The sequence below is a fragment of the Hemiscyllium ocellatum genome, chromosome 16 (genome assembly GCF_020745735.1).
Source record: "Hemiscyllium ocellatum isolate sHemOce1 chromosome 16, sHemOce1.pat.X.cur, whole genome shotgun sequence".
Lineage (NCBI taxonomy): Eukaryota > Metazoa > Chordata > Chondrichthyes > Orectolobiformes > Hemiscylliidae > Hemiscyllium > Hemiscyllium ocellatum.
In genome coordinates, this window is record NC_083416.1 from 25,917,744 (window position 1) to 25,939,575 (window position 21,832).

The 21,832-nt window shown below is 39.0% G+C and overlaps 1 protein-coding gene across 2 annotated transcripts in view; it reads left to right on the forward strand.

Moving 5' to 3' along the window:
* bod1 (biorientation of chromosomes in cell division 1) overlaps positions 1–21,114 on the forward strand; it is a 38,972-nt gene extending 17,858 nt beyond the window's left edge. Inside the window, exons 3-4 of one of the 2 annotated variants that reach the window (XM_060837088.1) lie at positions 13,375–13,574; positions 15,264–21,114. In XM_060837088.1, the coding sequence (XP_060693071.1) occupies positions 13,375–13,573 (199 nt within the window). In that variant the 3' untranslated portion in view covers position 13,574; positions 15,264–21,114. The remainder of the gene's footprint in view (positions 1–13,374; positions 13,575–15,263) is intronic. The other variant, XM_060837087.1, reaches the window with a different exon arrangement.
* Positions 21,115–21,832: the final 718 nt, after the last annotated feature.

Sequence of the window (21,832 nt, forward strand, 5' to 3'; positions counted from 1 at the left end):
ATACCCTCATCTTGCTAAAGCATGACCACTGACCCATTTTTTTTAAACAGGCATTGTAGAATTTCAGACCAATCCGGGGCTCAAGGCACTCAATCAATTTGTTTTAAGATTACAAGTTTGATAATTTTAAAAAGACCATGATGTTGTACAGTTTCAAAGGAAAAAACAAAATCTACTCTATTATATAGTTCACAAAACACATTGAATTGAAATCCTGATTCAAACGAAGCAAAACAGTTATTTAAAGGATTTTCTGAACCAGTATTTTAACAAACAAAATATTTAACTATCAAACACTCACATGGCGCAATTTATGTTGAAACTGCCTTTTCTGACGGAAGTACGAGTGCAACCTTAATTTCAGCATTTTATTTTGGCATCCTTTCGATGAAATTATACTTATAAAAAGAGAGAGCTCTCCAAACGGACCATGTGGCACCACAGTTCAAGCCACTCTCTTCCTCCTCCCACCCCCGCAAAAAAAAAAGACTCGCAAAGCTTCAAATTTTGCCACTGGGAGCTTTAACCCCTTCCTCATTTTACTCCTCACGGGGGCTCAATTCCCACCCAAACACAGAAGACTCAAACCCCAGTACTGTGTGGAGGACTTGAACCTCAACTTAACCCAGAAGACTCAAACCCCAACAAGACACAGCAGACTTGAACCTCAGTTAACCCCAGGTGATTCATACTCCAATACAGTGAGGTAGACTTGAACCTCCATTAAATCCCCAATACAGCGCAGAGGGCTTGAACCTCAATTAAACCCCTTCCCCCAAAACAGCGCAGAGGACCTTAACCTATGTTCTTCAGTGCGCTTACGAAACTGTTTCTCAGCTGAAGTAATTATCGTTCAAGGAGTCCGTAGAATAGAGAGAGATTGAACGAGGGAATCATTTCTGACACACAGGAATATCGAAAGGGACCAAGGTTTAAAATCTTACCTTGTGGGCCAGTCCATCTCGAGATACCAGTGTTCCGGACAATCGCTAACACCATCTGATCATAACTATTCGTTTGGATACTGCCGACTACGCTAATATTGCCATCCTGTTCCTGCCTCTGTGTAAGCAAAATGCTCAGACACACAGTATAGTTTTACCTTCATCTTTATTCCGGGCCCTGGAGGGAATGAGAACAATCACCCATCTGCACAGGGACATAAGTTCTCGGTTTTCTCTCGAACAGCAGTTTCTTCATTAATTATATAGTCATTTGCAGGGAGGAGCATCCAGATGAGGCATATTGATTGTGTGACCATTACAATCAGCGAGTGTCAGTAGTAAAGGTTAAGCCGTCTGCTGTTATACAGTGAATGTTCTTAACCTTGTTAACTGGCTTCACATAATGAATACTTCTCACCTTGTTAACTGAGTTTACATACTGAATGCTTCTTCATCTTGTTAAATGGCTTTACATAATGAATGCTTTTCCACCTTGTTAACCCACTACCCTGGCCTCCAGCACCCCATTGTTTACGGCAAGTTCTTACCTGATCCGAGTCATACTAGCTGAACCTTTTGTTTCTCAAAACTTTCCCCACCTGCTCATATCTTTTACACTTTCTTAACCGGAGGTGATGAAGTCATAGATTGTGCGATTGAATTTTGGCCTGATGGGTCATGAAGGGGTCGTGGTCAAGGGGGAGGTAAGATGTGTCAGACAGCTGGCATTTGACCTCTGGAGCATAGAGGTCTGACCTCCAGACTATCACCTTTTGTCAGTGAGTTTGATGGTGAAACGAGAGTTGGTCCGGAGAGAATGGAGCGCTGCTTATTCGGAAGGGTAAAGTTGGAGTGGGTAAGGGGTGTGGAAAAATTGAGGTGGCTGATGTCACGTTGGCAGTCAGCAATGAAAAAGTCTAGGGTGGGTACAGGCTGGTGGCGGTGACAGTTGGAGGTGGGAGAAGCCAAGTGGAGGAGGACCCACAGGGGCCAACCTGACGTCCCAGTCATCACCCGTTTTAATTCCCCTTCCCACTCCCTTTCCAACATGACCATCCTTGACCATCCTTGGCCTCCTCCATTGCCACAGCGAATCAGATCGCATATTGAAGGAACAACACTTCATCTTCCACCAGGGCAGCCTGCAGCCCATTGGACTTAACGTTGAGTTCTCAAATTTCAAATTACCTCCCTTTCAAGCAACTCCCCCTCCTTTCCATTCCTCTGATCAACCCTCCATTCCACTTACCAACCGGATTCATTCCTCCCATTGACCAACCACGTCATACCCTCTACTTGAGTTCACCTATCCCTACCTCACCACCCTCTTTTCCCCCTCCCCCACCCCACCCACCACCTGCACCTCCGCTTCTAGATACTTATATATACCTCCAGCCCTGAAGAAGGGTTAACTGGAAACATTGACTTCTGCACCACCTCATGCTGCCTGACTTGCTGTGTTCCTCCAGCCTCCTGCTTGTCTACCTTGGATTCCAGCATCCACAGTTTTTGTTTTGTCTCTGAGTTAACCATTAGCACAGTTGCATAAACGTGATTTTACATTATATTTTATCCCTGCTGTTATAGACCCTTCTATTCTGTTCCTATGTCTTTTTTCGTTTCTGCCTTCTCAGGTAGTCTTTTCCCAAATCTCTGCATCAACTGTTCAATACTCCTCAATCTTCGTGCTCTTTTGCTGTTGTGCCACAAGGATCGGTGCTGGGTCCACTGCTTTTCATCATTTATATAGCTGATTTGGATGTGAATATAAGAGAGATGATTAGTAACTATGCAGATGACACCAAAATAGGTAGTGTAGTGGATGATGAAGAGGATTATCTCCGAGTACAATGGGATCTTTATCAGATAGGCCAATATGCTGAGGAATGGCAGTTGGAGTTTAACTTAGATATATGTGAGATGTTGCATTTAGTAAGGAAAACCAGGGCAGGACCTGTACAGCTAATAGAGTAATACAACATGGCACCAGGCCCTTCAGTCCAGACTGGTCCATGCTGTTAATAGTGCCTAGTCAGCTAGTTCTAATTGTCTACGTTTGGAATATCCCTCTAAACCCTTCCCATCCATGTGCCTATCCAAAAATTTTTTAAATTTGCTATTGTACCAGCCTCAACCACTTTTCCTAGCAGCCCATTCCATATGTGCACCATTCTCTGCATGAAGAAGCTGCCCCTCAGGTCCGCTTAAATCTTTCCCCTCTCACCTTAAACCTATGCCCTCTGGTTTTCAGTTCCCCATCTCTGGGGGAAAAAGACTGTCCATTCAAGCTATCTATGCACATCATGATTTTACAAACTTTGAAAGGTCACCCCTCATTCTCCTATGTTCCAAAGAATAAAGTCCTATCCTGGCCAACGGCTTCCAATAACTCAGGCCTACTAGTCCTGGCAACAACCTCGTAAATCTTCTTTGCACTCTTCCAGTTTAACTTTATCTTTCCTATAATAGGATGACCAAAACGGTACAGAATACTCCAGGTGCGGTCTCACCATGAATGATACAACTGTAATCTAACATCCCAACTCTGTACTTAATGCCTTGACTGATGAAGGCTGCCTTCACCACCGTCTCCCGGTGACACCGCTTTCAAAGAACGATGTACTTGTACTCCTAGACCCCTCTGTTCCACATCACTCTTCAGGGTCTTACCCTTTACTGTATAGGTCCTACCTTGGTTTGACTTTTCAAAGTGCAACACCTCGCATTTGCCTGTATTGAATTTTATTTGCCAATCCTCAGCCCACTTTCCCATCTGTTCAGGATTTCTTTGTAATTTTTGATAACCTTCCTCACTATCAATGATGCATTCTAATTTTGTATCATGTGCAAACTTAATAATCATGCCTTGTACATTCACATCCAGACCCTTTATTTAAATAACAAAGATTCCAGCACCAACTCCTGTGGCACACCACTAGTCACAGGCTTCCAGTCTGAGAAATAACTTTCACCCATCACCCTCTGCTTCTTACCATCAAGCCAATTTTGATGGTAGGGCCCAACAGTATCTTGCAGAACAAAAAGACCTAGGAGTGCATGTGCGTAGTTCCTTGAAAGAGGAGTTGTGGGTAGATAGGATGGTGAAGAGGTCATTTAGCATGCTCGCCTTCATTGGTCAGAACATTGAGTATAGGAGTTTGAGTGTCATGTTGCAGCTGTACAGGGCATTAGTAGACCATTTTTAGAATACTGCGTACAACTCTGGTTGCCCTTGAAAAGGAAAGACATTCCCCCAGTGCTAGAAAAGTTAAAAAGTCTTAAAATTGATGAATCTCCTGACCCCGATGGGATACACCCTAGAGTTCTGAGAGAGGTGGCTGAGGAAATAGCGGAGGCATTGGGTGAGATCTTTCAAGAGTCACTGGAGTCAGGAAAGGTCCCGGATGATTGGAAGATAGCTGTTGTAACCCCCCTTGTTCAAGAAAGGATCAAGACAAAAAATGGAAAATTATAGGCCAATTAGCCTAACCTCGGTTGTTGGTAAAATTCTAGAATCCATCATTAAGGATGAGGTTTCTAAATTCTTAGAAGAGCAGAGTCTGATTAGAACAAGTCAACATGGATTTAGTAAGGGGAGGTCATGCCTGACAAACCTGTTAGAATTCTTTGAAGAGGTGACAGGTAGGTTAGACCAGGGAAACTTAGTGGATGTGGTCTATCTAGACTTTCAAAAGGCCTTTGATAAGGTGCCACACAGGAGGCTGCTGAGCAAGGTGAGGGCCCATGGTGTTCGAGGTGAGCTGCTGGGGTGGATTGAGGATCGGCTGTCTGACAGAAGGCAGAGAGTTGGGATAAAAGGTTCTTTTTCGGAATGGCAGCCGGTGACGAGCGGTGTCCCGCAGGGTTCAGTGTTAGGGCCACAGCTGTTCACATTATATATTAATGATTTGGATGAAGGGACTGGGGGCATTCTAGCGAAGTTTGCAGATGATACGAAGTTAGGTGGACAGGCAGGTAGTACTGAGGAAGTGGGGAGGCTACAGAAGGATCTAGACAGTTTGGGAGAGTGGTCCAGGAAATGGCTATTGGAATTCAACGTGAGCAAATGCGAGGTCTTGCACTTTGGTAAAAAGAATAAAAGCATAGACTACTTTCTAAATGGTGAGAAAATTAGTAAAGCCAAAGTACAAAGGGATCTGGGAGTGCTAGTCGAGGATTCTCTAAAGGTAAACATGCAGGTTGAGTCCGTGATTAAGAAAGCGAATGCAATGTTGTCACTTATCTCAAGAGGGTTGGAATATAAAAGCAGAGATGTGCTACTGAGATTTCATAAAGCTCTGGTTGGGCCCCATTTGGAGTACTGTGTCCAGTTTTGGTCCCCACACCTCAGGAAGGACATACTGGCACTGGAACGTGTCCAGCGGAGATTCACACGGATGATCCCTGGAATGGTAGGTCTAACATATGAGGAACGGCTGAGGATCCTGAGATTGTATCCATTGGAGTTTAGAAGATTAAGGGGAGACTTAATAGAGACTTACAAGATAATACATGGCTTGGAAAGGGTGGACGCTAGGAAATTGTTTCCGTTAGGCGAGGAGACTAGGACCCGTGGACACAGCCTTAGGATTAGAGGGGGTCAATTCAGAACAGAAATGCGGAGACATTTCTTCAGCCAGAGGGTGGTGGGCCTGTGGAATTCATTGCCACAGGGTGCAGTGGAGGCCGGGACGCTAAATGTCTTCAAGGCAGAGATTGATAGATTCTTGATGTCTCGAGGAATTAAGGGCTACGGGGAGAACGCGGGTAAGTGGAGTTGAAATGCCCATCAGCCATGATTGAATGGCGGAGTGGACTCGATGGGCCGAATGGCCTTACTTCCACCCCTATGTCTTATGGCCTTATGGTCTAACCTTGAGAAGGTACAAAAAATATTTACAAGCATGTTACCAGTACTGCAGGATTTAAGTTATAGGGAGAGGCTGAATAGGCTGGTGCTTATTTTCTCAAAGTATCAGAGGTTGAAGGATGACCTTTACAGAGCTGTATAAATCATGAGGAGCATGGATACAGTGTATAGCCAAAGTCTTTTTTTTCCCCTAGGGTGAGGGAGTCCAAAACTAGAGGGAATTGGTTTAAGGCGAGAGAGGAAAACTTTAAAAAGAATCTGAGGAGTGACTTTTTTCACGCAGAGTGATGTGTATATATCTGGAACAAGCTGACAGACAAAGTGGTGGCGGGGAGTACAATTACGGCATTTAAAAGACACCTGGATGGATAAATTTAATAGGAATGGTTTAGAGGGATCCAGGCCAAATGCTGGCAAATGAGACTAGATCAGATGTCTGGTCAGTATGCATAAAACAGATTGCAGCGTCTGTTTCCATGCTGTATGACTATACAACTTCCTTTTAGGTAAGTTTACAACTTCCCTCTATAACTCTACTTTCTCCCAAGCATTGAAACACTTGCCACTGTTTGTATTTAACCAGCAACCCCCTGCCTTATCAGTTTGTCTTAACTTTCCCAATCAGTACACTGACTAGAGGCTGATTTTTGTCAGTCTCCTCCCTGTCCAATGCTCACTCTTATTGCTGACCTAGTACACAATCTGTCAGTGGCATTTTCGCCTCCTTTAGAATCTTCTTATTCCACACTTCTTGCCTCTCATTTAAAGCACTCTAACATCAGTGGTGGGTAGTTACTTGGAAGAATTAGGGAACAAACAATATCTCCACCTGGCGAATACTGATTAATCAGGAATAGTTAGTCAGGATGGTTAGGTTCAAGGAAAGTTGTGATTGACCAATTTAATTACAATTTTGAAGAAATAACGAGGAGTGTTCATGAGGGTAAATGTGGTTTACATGGACTTTAGAAAGGGATCTAATCATTGTCCGTCGGAGCATACTGGTCCACAAAGTAAGAAGTCATGGGATTCATTTGTTATGTTGGATCCAAAATTGGCTGAATAGCAGAAGGCAGAGTATGGAGGTAGAAGAATGCTTCTGTGACTGGAAGTCTGTTTCTGTTAGAGTTCTGTAAGGCTGGTACTGAGGCACTTACTGTATGTGACAAATATGACTGATTTGGATTTAAATGGAGGGGGTATGATTGAAAAGTTCATGTGACACAAAATTTGAATTAGGAGGATAGCTGTAAACTGCAGAAGGATGTTAACAAACTGATCAGCCGGGCAGAGCAGTAGTGAATGAAATTCAATGCAGTAAAGTGTGAGGTAATGTTCTTGGGCAGGCCTAACAAAGCAAGTGATTACACAACAAAAGTAGGACCCTCAAATGTACTGACGATCAGAGGGATCTTGATGTGCATATCCACAGACCCTTAAGGTAGCCAGGGTGGTAGATAAAGTGATTAAGAAAGCATATGGAATGCTTGACTTTAATAGCTGAAAGAGCAAGAATGACTTGGAGGTGCTGGTTTAACAAAGTTAAAAATCTCACAATACCATGTCATAGTCCAACAAGTTTATTTGAAAGCAGTGGCTTTCAGAGCATCTCTCCTTCATCAAATGGTTGTGGAGAAAACAAGCAAGGAGGTTATGCTGGAACCATAGAAAATGCTGATTAAGCTACAAGTGGCATATTACATGCAGTTCTGGTCTATTATAGGAAGGATGTAATTGCTCCAGAGGGGCTATAGAGGTGACTTATCAGAATGCTGCTTGCATTAGGGGTGATCTGAGTATGAAGATAAATTTAGATAGCCAAAGGTTGCTTACCTCAGAGCAGTGAAGGTTGAAAGGGGGCCTGACAGAAATGTATAAATCATGAGGGACATAGGTAGGATGGATAGAAAGGCAGTTTTTCTATTAGCAGATGATGAAATAGCCAGAGGGCTTAGGTTAACGGTAAGGAATCAAAGGCTGAGGAGGGTTGAGAATTTTTTCGTGGACGGTGGTGAGAGACCAGAACTCCTTTGTCTAGGGATGATTGAGTCAGAAACACTTGCAACCTTTTTAAGCAATATTTAGATATTCACTTGTGTCACCACAGCGACCAGGGCTATGGGCCAAAAGCTGGAAAATAGGATTTGTGCAGTTCAGATTCGTTGACCCACATGGACACAATGGACTGAATGGCCTCCTGTGCTGTGAATATCTGACACTATCCATTCTGACACTAAGGTTCCTATTTGTACCTCCTTGACATCGTCTATATCCACCCTGCCTCAGCTCTTCTACTGCTAAAATGCTATTTCATCCTTTTGTTACTTCTTGCGTGTCATATTAAGCGAATCTAAGACTTCTGCCCATGTCCAGCTTGCACTAATCACCACTGTGCTACACTGACTGCAGATTAAACGATTTTCAAAATTTTCATAGGATCAAAAGCAGGCCATTCAGCCTTTTTGAGTCTGCTGTGCATTCAATGAGAATATTGCTAATCTGATAATCCTCATCTCCATTTGTTGTGGTTTTGTTCGCCGAGCTGGGAGTTTTTGTTGCAAACGTTTCGTCCCCTTTCTAGGTGACATCTTCAGTGCTTGGGAGCCTCCCGTGAAGCGCTTCTGTGCTGATTCCTCCGGCATTTATACTGGTTTGAATCTGCCACTTCCGGTTGTCAGTTGCTGTCCGCTGCAGTGGTCGGTATATAGGGTCTAGTTCGATGTGTCTGTTGATAGAATTTGTGGATGAGTGCCATGCCTCTAGGAATTCCCTGGCTGTTCTCTGTTTGGCCTGCCCTATAATAGTGGTGTTGTCCCAATTGAATTCGTGTTGTTTGTCATCTGAGTGTATGGCTACTAGGGATAGCTGGTCGTGTCGTTTCGTGGCTAGTTGGTGTTCATGGATGCAGGTTGTTAGCTGTCTTCCTGTTTGTCCTATGTAGTGTTTTGTACAGTCCTTGCATGGGATTTTGTACACTACGTTGGTTTTGCAAAAACCGGAAGCGGCAGATTCAAACCAGTATAAATGCCGGAGGAATCAGCACAGAAGCGCTTCACGGGAGGCTCCCAAGCACTGAAGATGTCACCTAGAAAGGGGACGAAATGTTTGCAACAAAAACTCCCAGCTCGGCGAACAGAACCACAACAATGAGCACCCGAGCTACAAATCTTCTCACAAACTTTGATCATCTCCTTTTTCCCTATAGCCTATGTTTTTTTTAACTGTCTGTCTCATCCTCAAATATACTTAATGAATTATGGTTAAAAAAAAAATCCACACAGTATTGTTTGAGAGACTAATTCCTCATCTTTGCCTTAAAAGGGTAACCCCTGATTTTGAGATAATGGTCTCTGGTTCTACAGTCTTCCATAAGGGGATACAACCTTTCCACATTGACCTACCGAGTCCCTAAGAATTTTGTATGTTTCAGTGAGTTCATCTCTCATTCCTGTAAACTCCTGTGAGTATGTGCCCAACTTACTCAACATCTCCTTGTAATATAGTCTCGCCACATCTGGGATCAGCCTAGTGAACCTTCTATGGATCACCTCTAATGTCAGTATATGTTTCCTTAGGTAAAGGGCTCAAAATTGTTCACAATAAAACAGCTATAGTTTTAGCAAACCTTCTCTATTTTAATACTCTATTCCCTTTGAAATAAAGGCCAAGATTCCATTTGCCTTTCCTGTTACCACCTGAACTTGTAAGCTTTTTGAGATTCATGCGCAAGGACTCCCAAATCCCTCCATTCTGTAAATTTCTGTTGTCATCGATTTGAATAATATTCAACTCCTCTATTCTTTCTGCCAAAGTGCAAAACCTCACATTTTCCCACAGTATATTCTATCTGCCAAGTTGTTGCCCACTTGCTTTACCTGTCTATATCTTTGTGTCGTCCTGTGCACTTGCCTTTCCATCTTGTTTGTTTTGAATACCTTTCAGGACCTTGCTGTTCCTTATCTCTAATTTCCATCAGTTCTTCTAGATATCTGAACTCCTCTAATTCCAGACTTTTGAGAATTCAAAATTTTAAACAGCTGCATCATTGTTTACATAATCAGTTGTCTACACCCTGTACTCTGAAATTCCTTTCCTCTTTGAAGAGTTCAAATGCTTGGCCAAAACGATAGGTTTTAGTCATCAGTCCTAATATCCCTTTGATTTGGTGCTATTTTTCTGGTTGAATAATGCCACAAAGGGGCACCCTAAGTCATTTTATTACATTAAAGTGCTATACAAATATTTGTTGTCGTGCTTGAACATAAATATTGAGGGGTAATCTGGGCTCTTTAAAATATTGAAAATACTTGCAAAGTCAGATGTAGAGAAGCATTCTCCTCTGATCTAAAATTGACCTCTTTTGCTAAAGCATACAACTTTCAGAACCTTTAGAATTGAAGGAACATACATTTGCTACCATTTTAGTATTTTATGTTTTGATGTCTAAGATTATGATCATTGGAAGTGTTACTGAATGTTAGGCAGCATCTAGGTGCTTCAGTCAATAGCTTCTAGATTGTTTGTTTATAATCTAACCTCTTTCCAAATGTTCTGTCCTTTTAAGTTGCAAACTAATATGTTTTGATCAGCCTTATACAGAAAGAAAATAAAAAGGTTGCTCGCAATAGTATTGAGTTTAACAAGCAAGCTATATGGATAGAATTTGCTCCATTGTTAAATTTCTCTGAAAATTCAACAACAATAGTCTTGGATAAATGAAATAAAGAAGGGTAGAACTTTACACTAATTACCATCAAAATAACTTGGCTATAATACATTTAATATCTATTTGGTTACAAATTCTGGTATTGTAATCATTCCTGGAAAGTAATTTCTTATCCTTTTCCAGAATAGTCAACAATCTCAAATGTCTTTTTCACTCTCTTAAATTTTCACTGTCATTGACAGTTGTTGAGAGTATTGCTCATATAACTGTTAGCGCATATCTGTAGATTTGTTAGTTCGTCTATACTGTATTCACTGTCTTCATGTTTGTGAACTTAGTAATAATCTTCATGAAACTACACGAGTATGTGGAAAAATAGAGGGTGATGATAGAAGGTTGTTTTTTGGATTGGAGACCTGTGACTAGTGGTGATCATTACTGGTTCCACTTTTGTTTGCTACTTATATAAATGATTTGGATTAAAATATAGGAGGCAATGTTTGTAAGTTGCAGATGACCCCAAAATATGCAGTACAGTGGACAGTGAGGAAGGTTATCTATGATTACAAAGAGATCTTGATCAATTGGGTCAATGAGTTGAGCAGTGGTAAATGGAGTTTAATTTGGATAAATGTGAGGCATTGCATTTTGGTAAAAGGAACAAGGGCAGGACTTGGGTAGGGCCCTAGACGGTGTTGTAGAACAGAGACACTTGGGAGATCAGGTGCATAATTCTTTGAAATTTGCATCACGGATAGACAGGGTGGTTAAGAAGGCATTTGGTACGTTTGCCTTCATAGCTCAGACTTTTGGGTATAGAAGTTGGGATGTTATGTTGAGGTTGTACAGGATGTTGGTGAGGCCTCTTATGGAGAACTGTGTGCAGTTCTGATCACCCTTGTATAGGAAGGATATTATTAAATGGACAGGCTTCAGAAAAGATTGTTACCAGGAATAGAGGGTTTGAGTTTTGAGAACAGACTTGGTGAGTAAGCTGGGATTTCTTTCGCTGGTGCATAGAAGATTGCAGGGTGATCTTTTTATAGAGGTTTATAAACTCTTGAGGGATGTAGATAAGGTAAATATGAAGGGTCTTTTCCTTCGGGTGGAGGAGTTCAAAACTAGGGGGCATTAGTGAGTTTTGAGAAGATTTGTAGCTCAGGTTGAGGTTCCGGATGTCGGTTTGCTCACTGAGCTAGAAGGTTCATTTTCAGACATTTCGTCGCCTTACTAGGTAACATCTTCACTAAGCCTCCGAATGAAGCACAGTGGTGTAGCCTGCTTTCTGTTTGTGTTTGAATTTCCTGGGGTTGGTGATATCATTTCCTGTGGTGACATCATTTCCTGTTCTTTTTCTCAGGGGATGGTAAATGGGATCCAAGTCCATGTGTTTGTTGATAGTGTTGCAGTTATGCCATGCTTCTAGGAATTCTCGTGTCTCTGTTTGGCTTGTCCTAGGATGGATATGTTGTCTCCCTGAAAGTGGTGTTCTTCCTCATCTGTATGTAGGGATACTAGTGAGAGTGGGTCATGTTGTTTTGTGGCTAGTTGACGTTCATATATCCTGGTGGCTAGTTTTCTGCCTGTTTGTCCAATGTAGTGCTTGTTACAGTTCTTGCATGGTATTTTGTAAATGACATTTAGTTTTGCTTGTTGGCTGTATAGGGTCTTTCAAGTTCATGAGCTGCTGTTTTCATTGTTGGTGGGCTTGTGGGTTACCATGATGCCGAGGGGTCTGAGTAGTCTGGCAGTCATTTCCGACATGCCTTTGTAGGGGAGAGTGGCTAAGGTTTCTGGATGTGTTTTGTCTGTTTGTTTGGGTTTGTTGCTCAGAAATTGGCAGACTGTATTCATTGGGTAATTTTTTTAGGGGGCATATTTTTAAGGTGAAAGCCGAACTTTCCTTTTTTAAAAGGGCTTGAAGGACAACTTTTTTTTAAAGAGTGATTTGTGTGTGGAATTAATTGTGAGAAACAGTGGTGGATGCAGGTACAATTACAACATTTAAAAGACATTTGGATAAGGAGATGAATAGGAAAGGTTCAGAGGGATGTAGACCAAATGCCAGCGAGACTAGTTTAGTTTGGGAACATGGTTGGAGTTGACTAGTTGGGTCTGTTTCCATGCTGTATGACGATAAATAGTATTTCTAAATTAATGTGTAAAACATACTTTTGACGTGAGTAATAAACTCAATATTTTTACCTGCATCTTCTGTCTGATTCAGAAAGGAAAGGATTAATTTGTGCGTACTATAAATTTTCTTGATGATCCTTCTTGTGATCTTTCTTAACTTGAATATTTATTAATAATCTAACTAAGAATTTTTATTAACTGTTTACAAAATTAATTTTTCCTTCCCCAATGTTCCTTCAATATTAATTACACAGCTTCTGTTCCCTTGAAATGTTTTGCTGTTTGATTGTATGAAGGAATAAATAGAATTGTCACAAGTATTAATTCAAACCCCAGGTGCAGTTGTGCAAGTACTTTGTGTCATTTCTAATACAAGATTCACGATAGGAAGTTGGATTTATGTAGCACCTTTTGACATTGGTAAAACCTTGTCAGTGGTAACAAACAACCACATATCACTTAAAGATTGTTTTTAGTTTACAAAAATGCCTACTGTCTTGTGATCACTAAAATTTATTTCTGTAGTTTCTGTATATAACTGTAATCACAGGAACATACTTACAACTATTGATCTCAACTTTACTTTTAGAATGAGGTGTTAAAAGTTAGGAATTATCATTCAATGCATGCAAATTATATTTATAACCTCTTTAAAGCAGTGTGAAAAATTAATATAATATTGATCTAAACAACTGATGCAACAGAAAAGGTTACCTGTGAGGGCACTAAATTAATTTTTATCTTAATTTATAACCCAGATCAGGCATGTTGGAATCAGGCGTTGACAGAATTATCTCTCAGGTTGTCGATCCAAAGCTGTATCACATTTTCAAACCACAGATAGAGAAGGCAGTCCATGAATTTATGGCTACAGAAATGAAAGAGGACGTTGTGCCAAATCCACCTCCAGAGCCTGAAAAACAAGAGCTCTCTGCTTCAGCTTCAGGTACACCCTGAGGTCTTGTATCATCTTTTTATTTTTCTCTTTTTACGTTCATTTGTCATGTTCATTTTTTGGTCCATCAGTTTCTCACTGGGAAACAAAATCATTTAAAGATCATCCTGCAGAATGTGCAAAATTGTAGGTTTATATTTTCTTCAAGTTGCTCATGAATTCATATAGAGTCATGTGATTCACAGAATAAAACTGAGCACACGTAATCAGATGCAAAAAGAAAATTGTCAAGTTCATAAAATGGCAATTTTGAGCAGGAGAAAATATTTGGCCACTTATCACAGGGTATCTATTTTGTGTATAATCTACTAAACTGTGAAATGATTGCATGGTAGTACAGAAATTGAGCATTCATGACAAAAGATGTGTGATGTTGAAGTGTTTCATCTTGCACTCGTTGGACTAAAATTACAAGAATACCAGGGGGAGGTGATGACCTGGTGGTGTTATAGCTAGACTATTAATCCAGAGACCCAGGTAAGGTTCTGGACACTGGTTTGAATTCCAACATTGTAGATGATGAAATTTGGATTCAATAATATTTGGAATTGAGAGTCTAATGATGACCCATGAAACTGAGGTGACTGTACATTCAATCCTAATTGTCCCTTTAATGGGACATCTGCCATTTCTTTTTATTTATGCATTAGCAGTAGTTTGTTTAATTCTTCAGGTTTTCAGTTCTCTAGGTCAAGTTAGTATCAGCAGTAGAAAGTTGTTCTTTTTGCATACATACTGCCTCACACTTTTCCATTATGAGGAAAACTGTTGATCCTGTTTTTAGCAAATGATTGAGAAGCTGCTTGGGCTTAATAATGTGGGACTAATATTTCTTGTGTTTTCAACATGGTAACTTCTAGATTGTTTAATCTTCTAGTTTGATGTATAGTTGTTTATACTTTCCTATTTCAATACGTTTTAAATAATGATGAAGTTCTAATGATGAAGTTTTATCAGCATGTATTTGCAAAATCTCTAAGCATGAATGTGGATCTTGAAAGATTTATTCAATATGCTGCTTGAATATGTTGTCTGTTTTTCATGGAATATTTTCCAACATGCTTGCAATGAAAAGGTGGAGAAGCAATAAATTGAATAAAACAGAAAATGGATTGAGCCATAATGAGAGTTTGAATGGATAAGGAAACTTGAAGGAGAAATAAAAATGAGGATGTTTTTAGAGTAAGAAATGGCATTGGAAATGAATTTGAATGGTGTTTTTCAGATAGAACATGGTAGTTAAAGGTCTGGATGTAGGTTTGTTCACTGAGCTGGAAGGATCCAGACCCTCAACCTGAGGCACAAATCTTCTCAAAATTTGCTAATAGGCAGTTAAAGTTCAATAAAGTAAACGGGGAATACATAAAGGCCTAAGTCTGAGAAGTTAGGCAAATGTAATTCTGGACTATGTTGGAGCGATAGAATGAGCAAAGTCATAGATGTATTTGATGACAGGAAATACTTTTTAACGTGCTATAGAGCATAAGATGCCAATATCAGTCCATGAGAATGGAGTGATGGATGAGTAAGACTTATGTGAGCCATCTGTGGCTGTTTTTGACAAATTTGAAACAATTAGTGTGTACTTACCTAAATTGTTAGAAAACACGAGGATCTGTTGAGATGTGTAAAGTTCACATTAAAGGTCTGTTTGTATTAGAGTTTTTTAAAAAAACATCATTTTTCTTTCAGGTAGCACTTCAAATGCCCTAGCACCAGCATAATGATGACCGGCATAATGTTTTCTGCCCTGAGCAGCAGCATCTTCAACTGTAGTTGCACAATCAGTTAAGAATAAATTTCATTCTGAGGCAAAGTCCTTTTCTAGGATAAACCAAGTTGGATGCTGTCAACTGTTTACAGCAGCATTGCTGCATCATTATGTTAAATAGAGGAAGTCTTGGGAAATGGACACTGAAGAAAACATGAAAGTTGTTGGACCGTAATTGCAGACAGAATTTGGGGACTTCGGGAACCAATGTGAACAGACGCACTGATGCTTTGGGCAACATTTCAAACTTTGAAGAAATATAAAGTGATTAGAATAAATGAGGAAAATGTTATATTATAAATGGACAAATTATGACTTCCATTGAAGAAGAACGTGTACTGAGGAGATGAAGTTTTTAATTTCCAATTTCCTATTTCATGCAAGATAGCCTACCTATCCAAAAGGTAACTCCCTTTTCTAAAAGTGCATTGATTCTTTGAATTTTTTTTTGCACCAAAATATAACATTTACTTTCTTGGGAGTGCTTCAGAGAATACAGAGTAGAAAGAAGATCTGTGCTTATGTTGGCATCTTTAGAACATTTAATGCTCAATTATTTATGGAGCAATGATTTGAATACCCTGTATGTCAGTAACTTAAGGTTGGCTACAGAAATCCACTAGTGAATGGGTTAAATAATTTTCCAAAAACTCTTTTGTTAAAATGTTACTTTAAAAATATTGTATTGAAAGCTTCTATTTGTTCTAAATAATTTATACTGCTGAATTTATATATTTACTCGTTACAATTAAATCAGATCATCGTCCATTGAGAACCCTGGTAATTAGTTAGCTGCATATTTGTCTTGTTTTACAATTGCTGTTTCGTTCTGTCTCTCCTATTCTTGCAAAAGCCTTATGTTGGGGAACAAGAGATGCTATCTTGGTGTACTGACTCCTAGATTTTCTTCTCTTTTTGGCACTGACATAGCCACATATTGCACTGTATTAAAACTTCAAGAAAATTGGACAAACAGAAGCTTAATTGCCATATAATTGAGTACTAAATTGTCACTTGCATGGAACTGATTTGATGCTGTAAAGCAATGCTGGATATTTCTCCGTCTTTTGTTCTGTGTCTTGGCAGAAGTGCTGTCTTCTAATTACCAGCTATGTATATGAACATTTGGAATTTTGTTGGTGTGACCTGAGCAGAAGAAGTTCTAAACAAAAAAAAAGGACGGCCTTGTGAATTTATTCTTTGATTTTTTTTGTCAACTTCTTTCAAAAGTAGTGCACCAAACCCCCCCCCCCCCCCACCCCCACCCCACCCCACCCCATTGCAGATCAATTTACAGAATTGCATTTGTAATAATATAAATTGCAAAATGGCTTTGCATATGCCAAGTAAAACAGGGAATATATTTCAGAACTCAGCTCCATAGTTTGAATGCAGCTCCACTTGCGCAAGAAATGATGGATGACATCCATGAAGCAATCTTGCACTTAAACCTTAAGGAATAGGAATAGAATTCAGTCATTCACCCCATCAAGTCAGATCTGCCATTCAATCATAGCCAATATGTTTCTCAACCCCATTCTTCTGCCTTCTCCCCATAACTCTTGATCCTGTTGCTAATCAAGAACCTATCTCTGTCTTGAACACACCCAATGACTTGGATGCCACAGTGCTGTGCAGAAATTGCAGATTACTACACAATTTCACAGATTATACAGTTACACAGATTAACCACTCTCTGCCTGAAGACATTCATCCTCATCACAGTTGTAAAGGGTCACCCCTTCACTCTGAAGCTGTGCCCTTTGATCCTAGTCTTTCCTATGAGTGCGAACATCTTCTCCATATCCACTCTATTCAGACCCCTCTGTATTCTGTAAGCTTCAATCGGATACCCTTATCCTTCTAAACTCCAATCCAGTACAGACCCAGAGTTCACAACCTTCACCATATGACAAATCCTCCATCCTTGGGGTCACCCTTGTAAGCTTTCTCTAGAGCCCCTTGAAGGCCACCTTGCCCTTGCTTCGATAAGGAGTCCAAGAATCTAATTACTCCAAATATGTTCTGAAAAAAGTCTCATACAGCCTCTCCAATATATCTCTGCTATTGTATTCTGGCCTGCTTAAAGTGAATGCTAACATTGCACTTGCCTTCATAACTGTGTCATGAAAATCTAGTGTGAAGCTTACATGTGCACAACTGCATTGGGTAAGAATTATGGGAGACAGAATTCTATCTCTGTCATTTTTATATTGTCCCTAACCTTGATCTCCAATTCTTTTATCCTGGCATTTGGGTCAGTTCCCTGTATTTGCATTATTAAATTCAGTTTCCTTTATCCCAGTGAAAAACACCAGACATTGCTTTCTCATTGAATTCTAGGTCTACCAGGATAAGGCAACTTGAAGGCTTCAGATTCGATCTGAAGTCAGTGCTAACTTGGGAAATCTTCAACAGGATGGGACACCTTATCTCTCTTCAGAGCCCTTAGTTTTAATAGGTCAGGGGTGCTGCAACTATTTGTCACAACAATTGTAACTGGACTTTTCCATGATGGATGAGGGCAAAACTCTGTGGTGATACTTCCCAAAATTGAATGTGCAACCTCATTGGCTCAGACTATTCAAGTTGGTTTTGATTTGGTAGTCGCTGGATTTCCGTACAGCTCTATGAATCGTCTTAAAACAAAGGGATGGAAGAAGATCTAAATACAGACAAGTTAAAAGTTCGAGGCTTTTGTTTTTTTTAAGCTAATTTTGATTTGGTTTCTTTTCCAGAATAGATTTTTTTTAAACTTCCCTAGAAAGGAGTGTTTTTATTTGCCTCATCTCCTTCCCACAGGTAATGAATTATGTAACTTTGCATGTTTGCTAAATGATTCTGCATTTTCATTTTACTATAATATCTGGGTTCTCCTTCAGAAAATGTTACTGAAATGGGCTGGGAGTGACAGTACCTCTTGGCCTTTGTACCTATTCACCCCTGATCATTTGGTTTGAATTTCAAAGCATATAACCAAGCATAAATTTCAGTAATTTTACTTCATGTTCATCTAAAATTGCACAGATGATGTTCTGGTAGTTTAGACCAGGGAAGTAAAGTATCTGAAGTTAGGATTTTTGCCTTAATTTTTGAAATCCAAGTGACTCTAATCTAAAGCCAAAGTTTGGATCACTGGACATGTGCAATAATTAAGCATTGAGCATCAGCAGCAAAAACCTGAATGCTTGGCCCAGTTACTTAAAAGCATCCTTGATACCTTGAAGTGGCAAGACTTAGTCAGCTATGTAGGATCATATCTGTCTCCAGGGCCAAGTACCCTACAAGTAGGCTGGACTGTACAATGGTCAGTTGAGAAATCCGTTATTTCAGGAGAGGAGGGAAAGAGAACTATTTCATAAATGAAAATGAATTAGAGACTCAGCTTGACCCAGCAGGGTATGGTTTCGCCATTAGCATAGAACGTGGGGAGAACCCAAATATGTTTCATTCTGGATGTGTGTTTTCCCTTGGATCACCCCCACTTTTTATCAACCATATCATTTCAGGAGTTAATTTAGTATTGTTCATCTCAATAATTTGTCCTTCTGCTGGGAATCTTTAATATGAAGTAAAATTTGGGACGGTAAAATCCCAAATGCTCAGGGTTGTGTTTTCTTTTTTCTCCCCTGTTTATTTTGTGGCCAATTTAAGTTGCAGAGAACCATTTATGTTGCATAGAGATCCTTAAAGACAGGTATTTTCCACCTTAAAAATCAGTTAGGTTAAATAAAAAGGTTACACTTTGCCAAGTATCAAGTTAGAAACCTTTTAGTGCTTCCAATGGTTTTGCACTGCCCCCAAGTTTTAGTTGAATCACTGGATTACCAAGACTGATTTCAGAGCATGCTGCACAAAGTAGACCTTTTTTTTAAATTACTGAAAGCCATAAGTATCTTTTTGTCTAGACTAAGAGTCAACAGGGTACCATTTATAAAATTAACAATGATGTAGAATTGTTGGTTCTGTGAACCAATTGCAGGGCTGGTCCCTTGCAAATGTATAGTTACATGTCTTTAGTCCTGTAGAAGGTGCACAGAAGCACCCATTGTACTAGCATTCAGTACCTAAGGTTAAATTTGTGGTGGAATCCTAAATTGAGTTGCTCACTAGGTCTGATTGACCTATATGATTTTTATTGACACTTAATGTATGTGCTAGCTCCTAGATGCCTTGAATACCTTAACCTTGGTGGAACACCTTTCTTTGTTATTTTTCTAAAGTAAATTCTAACATTTCCAAGGGCCATATTTCTGGATTGAGTTCACTTCATTTTTGTATGCTTATGCAATCCATTTAAAAATTAATTGGTTGCAACTGATAGTAAAATTCAATGGTCTCACTTTTTTGATAGTTGTGAATTAGTTCTACCGCAATTCTGGAAGTTACACACAATTTTCTTTACAAAATCTTTCCTGTTATACGCTTTCAGTAAAACTCAAGATATCCTTCCCCAATTGTGTAATTTTAAAATAAAATTTTTAAAAACCTGTTTTGGCTCTGAAGTGGAAGACTTGCAAAATTTAAGTGCACTCTATATGTCTTACAAAATAAGATGGAATTGAAACTACATCAGAGATATCTAATCAACATTTCATGAGTAGTGCAAATGATATCCATTTTGGATTAATGTTATACTTGAAGTGCAATTTGCAAGTTTTGGGCAAGTTTAATAAAATTGATCATTGTAACTTTTTCCTTTCTAATGTTAACTGCAACATGTGAAAATTGATATGATTATTTTTTAAATGTAGACAAGAACTAATGAGTTATATATTTATAGAAATGCCATTAGTATAGATTATTTAGTATTGTAATTTAGGAAGTATCCTTGTGACAGAAATTTATAATTGGCCAAAATATCTCCTGAATAAGTTTAAAATTTAATGGATTTCCACCTCATTCTTAAAAATTGAGTTGCATCATGGGATTGGGGTCGTCATTCTATGAAATGACAATCACCAGAATATGCACAAATAAAAGAATTGAACAGAAAATCTGCAAATTGTGATCAACTTGGGCAGCAGATAAAGAAGCAACAAAATTGAAAAACGTTTTCTAGCATTTTACAATTTGATTTATAGATAAATTCTGAACTAATTGAAATCTTTCAGTCACAACAATTTATTTTTGATAACTTGTGGACCTCTTTTTTTTAAAAAAAAGCCTCACCTAAATAAATGTTATCTTCATGTCTGTCAGTTTCTAACTTGAAGAAAAATCAAACACTGTACTGATGTCTTGATGTTGATGAATAAAATAAATTTACTCAGGTAGATTATGCTATATTATTGTTACTAAAGATATGGTAATAAACCCAAAGATGAAGCATCAATCCTGTTAATTCTGCTCCCACATATCTACTCAGCTGGTCAGAACTCAAATAATAACATTGTCACTTTTTATTTCAACAGAGCAAATAAAAGTATGGAAATTAGGCCCAGGAAAATTATTGGTTGTAATTTAAAAGGAGTCTGATTCTATAAGCATAATAAATGTATTTAATTAACTTTACTGTTTAAAAATAATTAATTTATAAATCTGGAGGGATCTTCTAGAAAGTTAACATTCAATGTATTCTGTATGATGTGTAAAAATTCCATTATTCTTGTGTTTAGGTTTGATGTCCAAATGCTGTATTTTAAGAAGGTGACTTCATTGATCACCAAATTCTGGGGAAAAAAAAACTTTGCAATTCCCTCCTCTGAAATGTATGTTCACCATTTGTGACAGCTGCACTATAACAATGTAAAAATGCATCATGTTTGAATAAATATGCCAATTGTTTGGCTTCAAATTAATGTGTTGAGGCACTATGTGGTTCTTTGAATATGTTGCATTAGATGTTGACTGGATGTTATTCACACCTGTAGTTTTTCAGACAGAATAGGAAGGGTGTAGAGGGATATGGGCCAAATACTGGCAAATGGGGCTAGATTAATTTAGGATGAGTTGGACCTAATGTTGTATTTCTGTTCATCTGTGACTCTGTAGGAAGAGCTAGTTTTGAAACAGTGCCCCCTTGGGGCTTCCGCAACAAATAATCCTCTACACTGGAGAGAAGGAAAGTCCATTAACTACTGCTGTTTCCTATTACTCAGGCAATTTTATATCTGTGTTTCTATTGAAGCTTTTTATTTCATGAGCTATAACTTAGTCCACAAGTTTGTTGTGTAACACCATATTAATTTTTTTTTTAAGTTGTCCTGCATCAAAACATTGCCCTCATTAACATTTATCTCTTATCTCTTCTAAAAACATGGTTTTCCCTTGAGGAACTAATTAGCAGTATTTGTCCAAACTCTTAATTTTGGCCCACGTTATATTTAGAAATTTCCCCACCATCATAATTAAACTGACTGGCCTTGTAGTTGCTGTGCTTATCTTTATATTTTTGTTTTTAAGCAAGGGAATAACATTTGCAACTATCCAGTCCTCTGAGAGCTTAAGTTAGATTGAAAATAACAATTACATTTTGCCTCCAAATGTT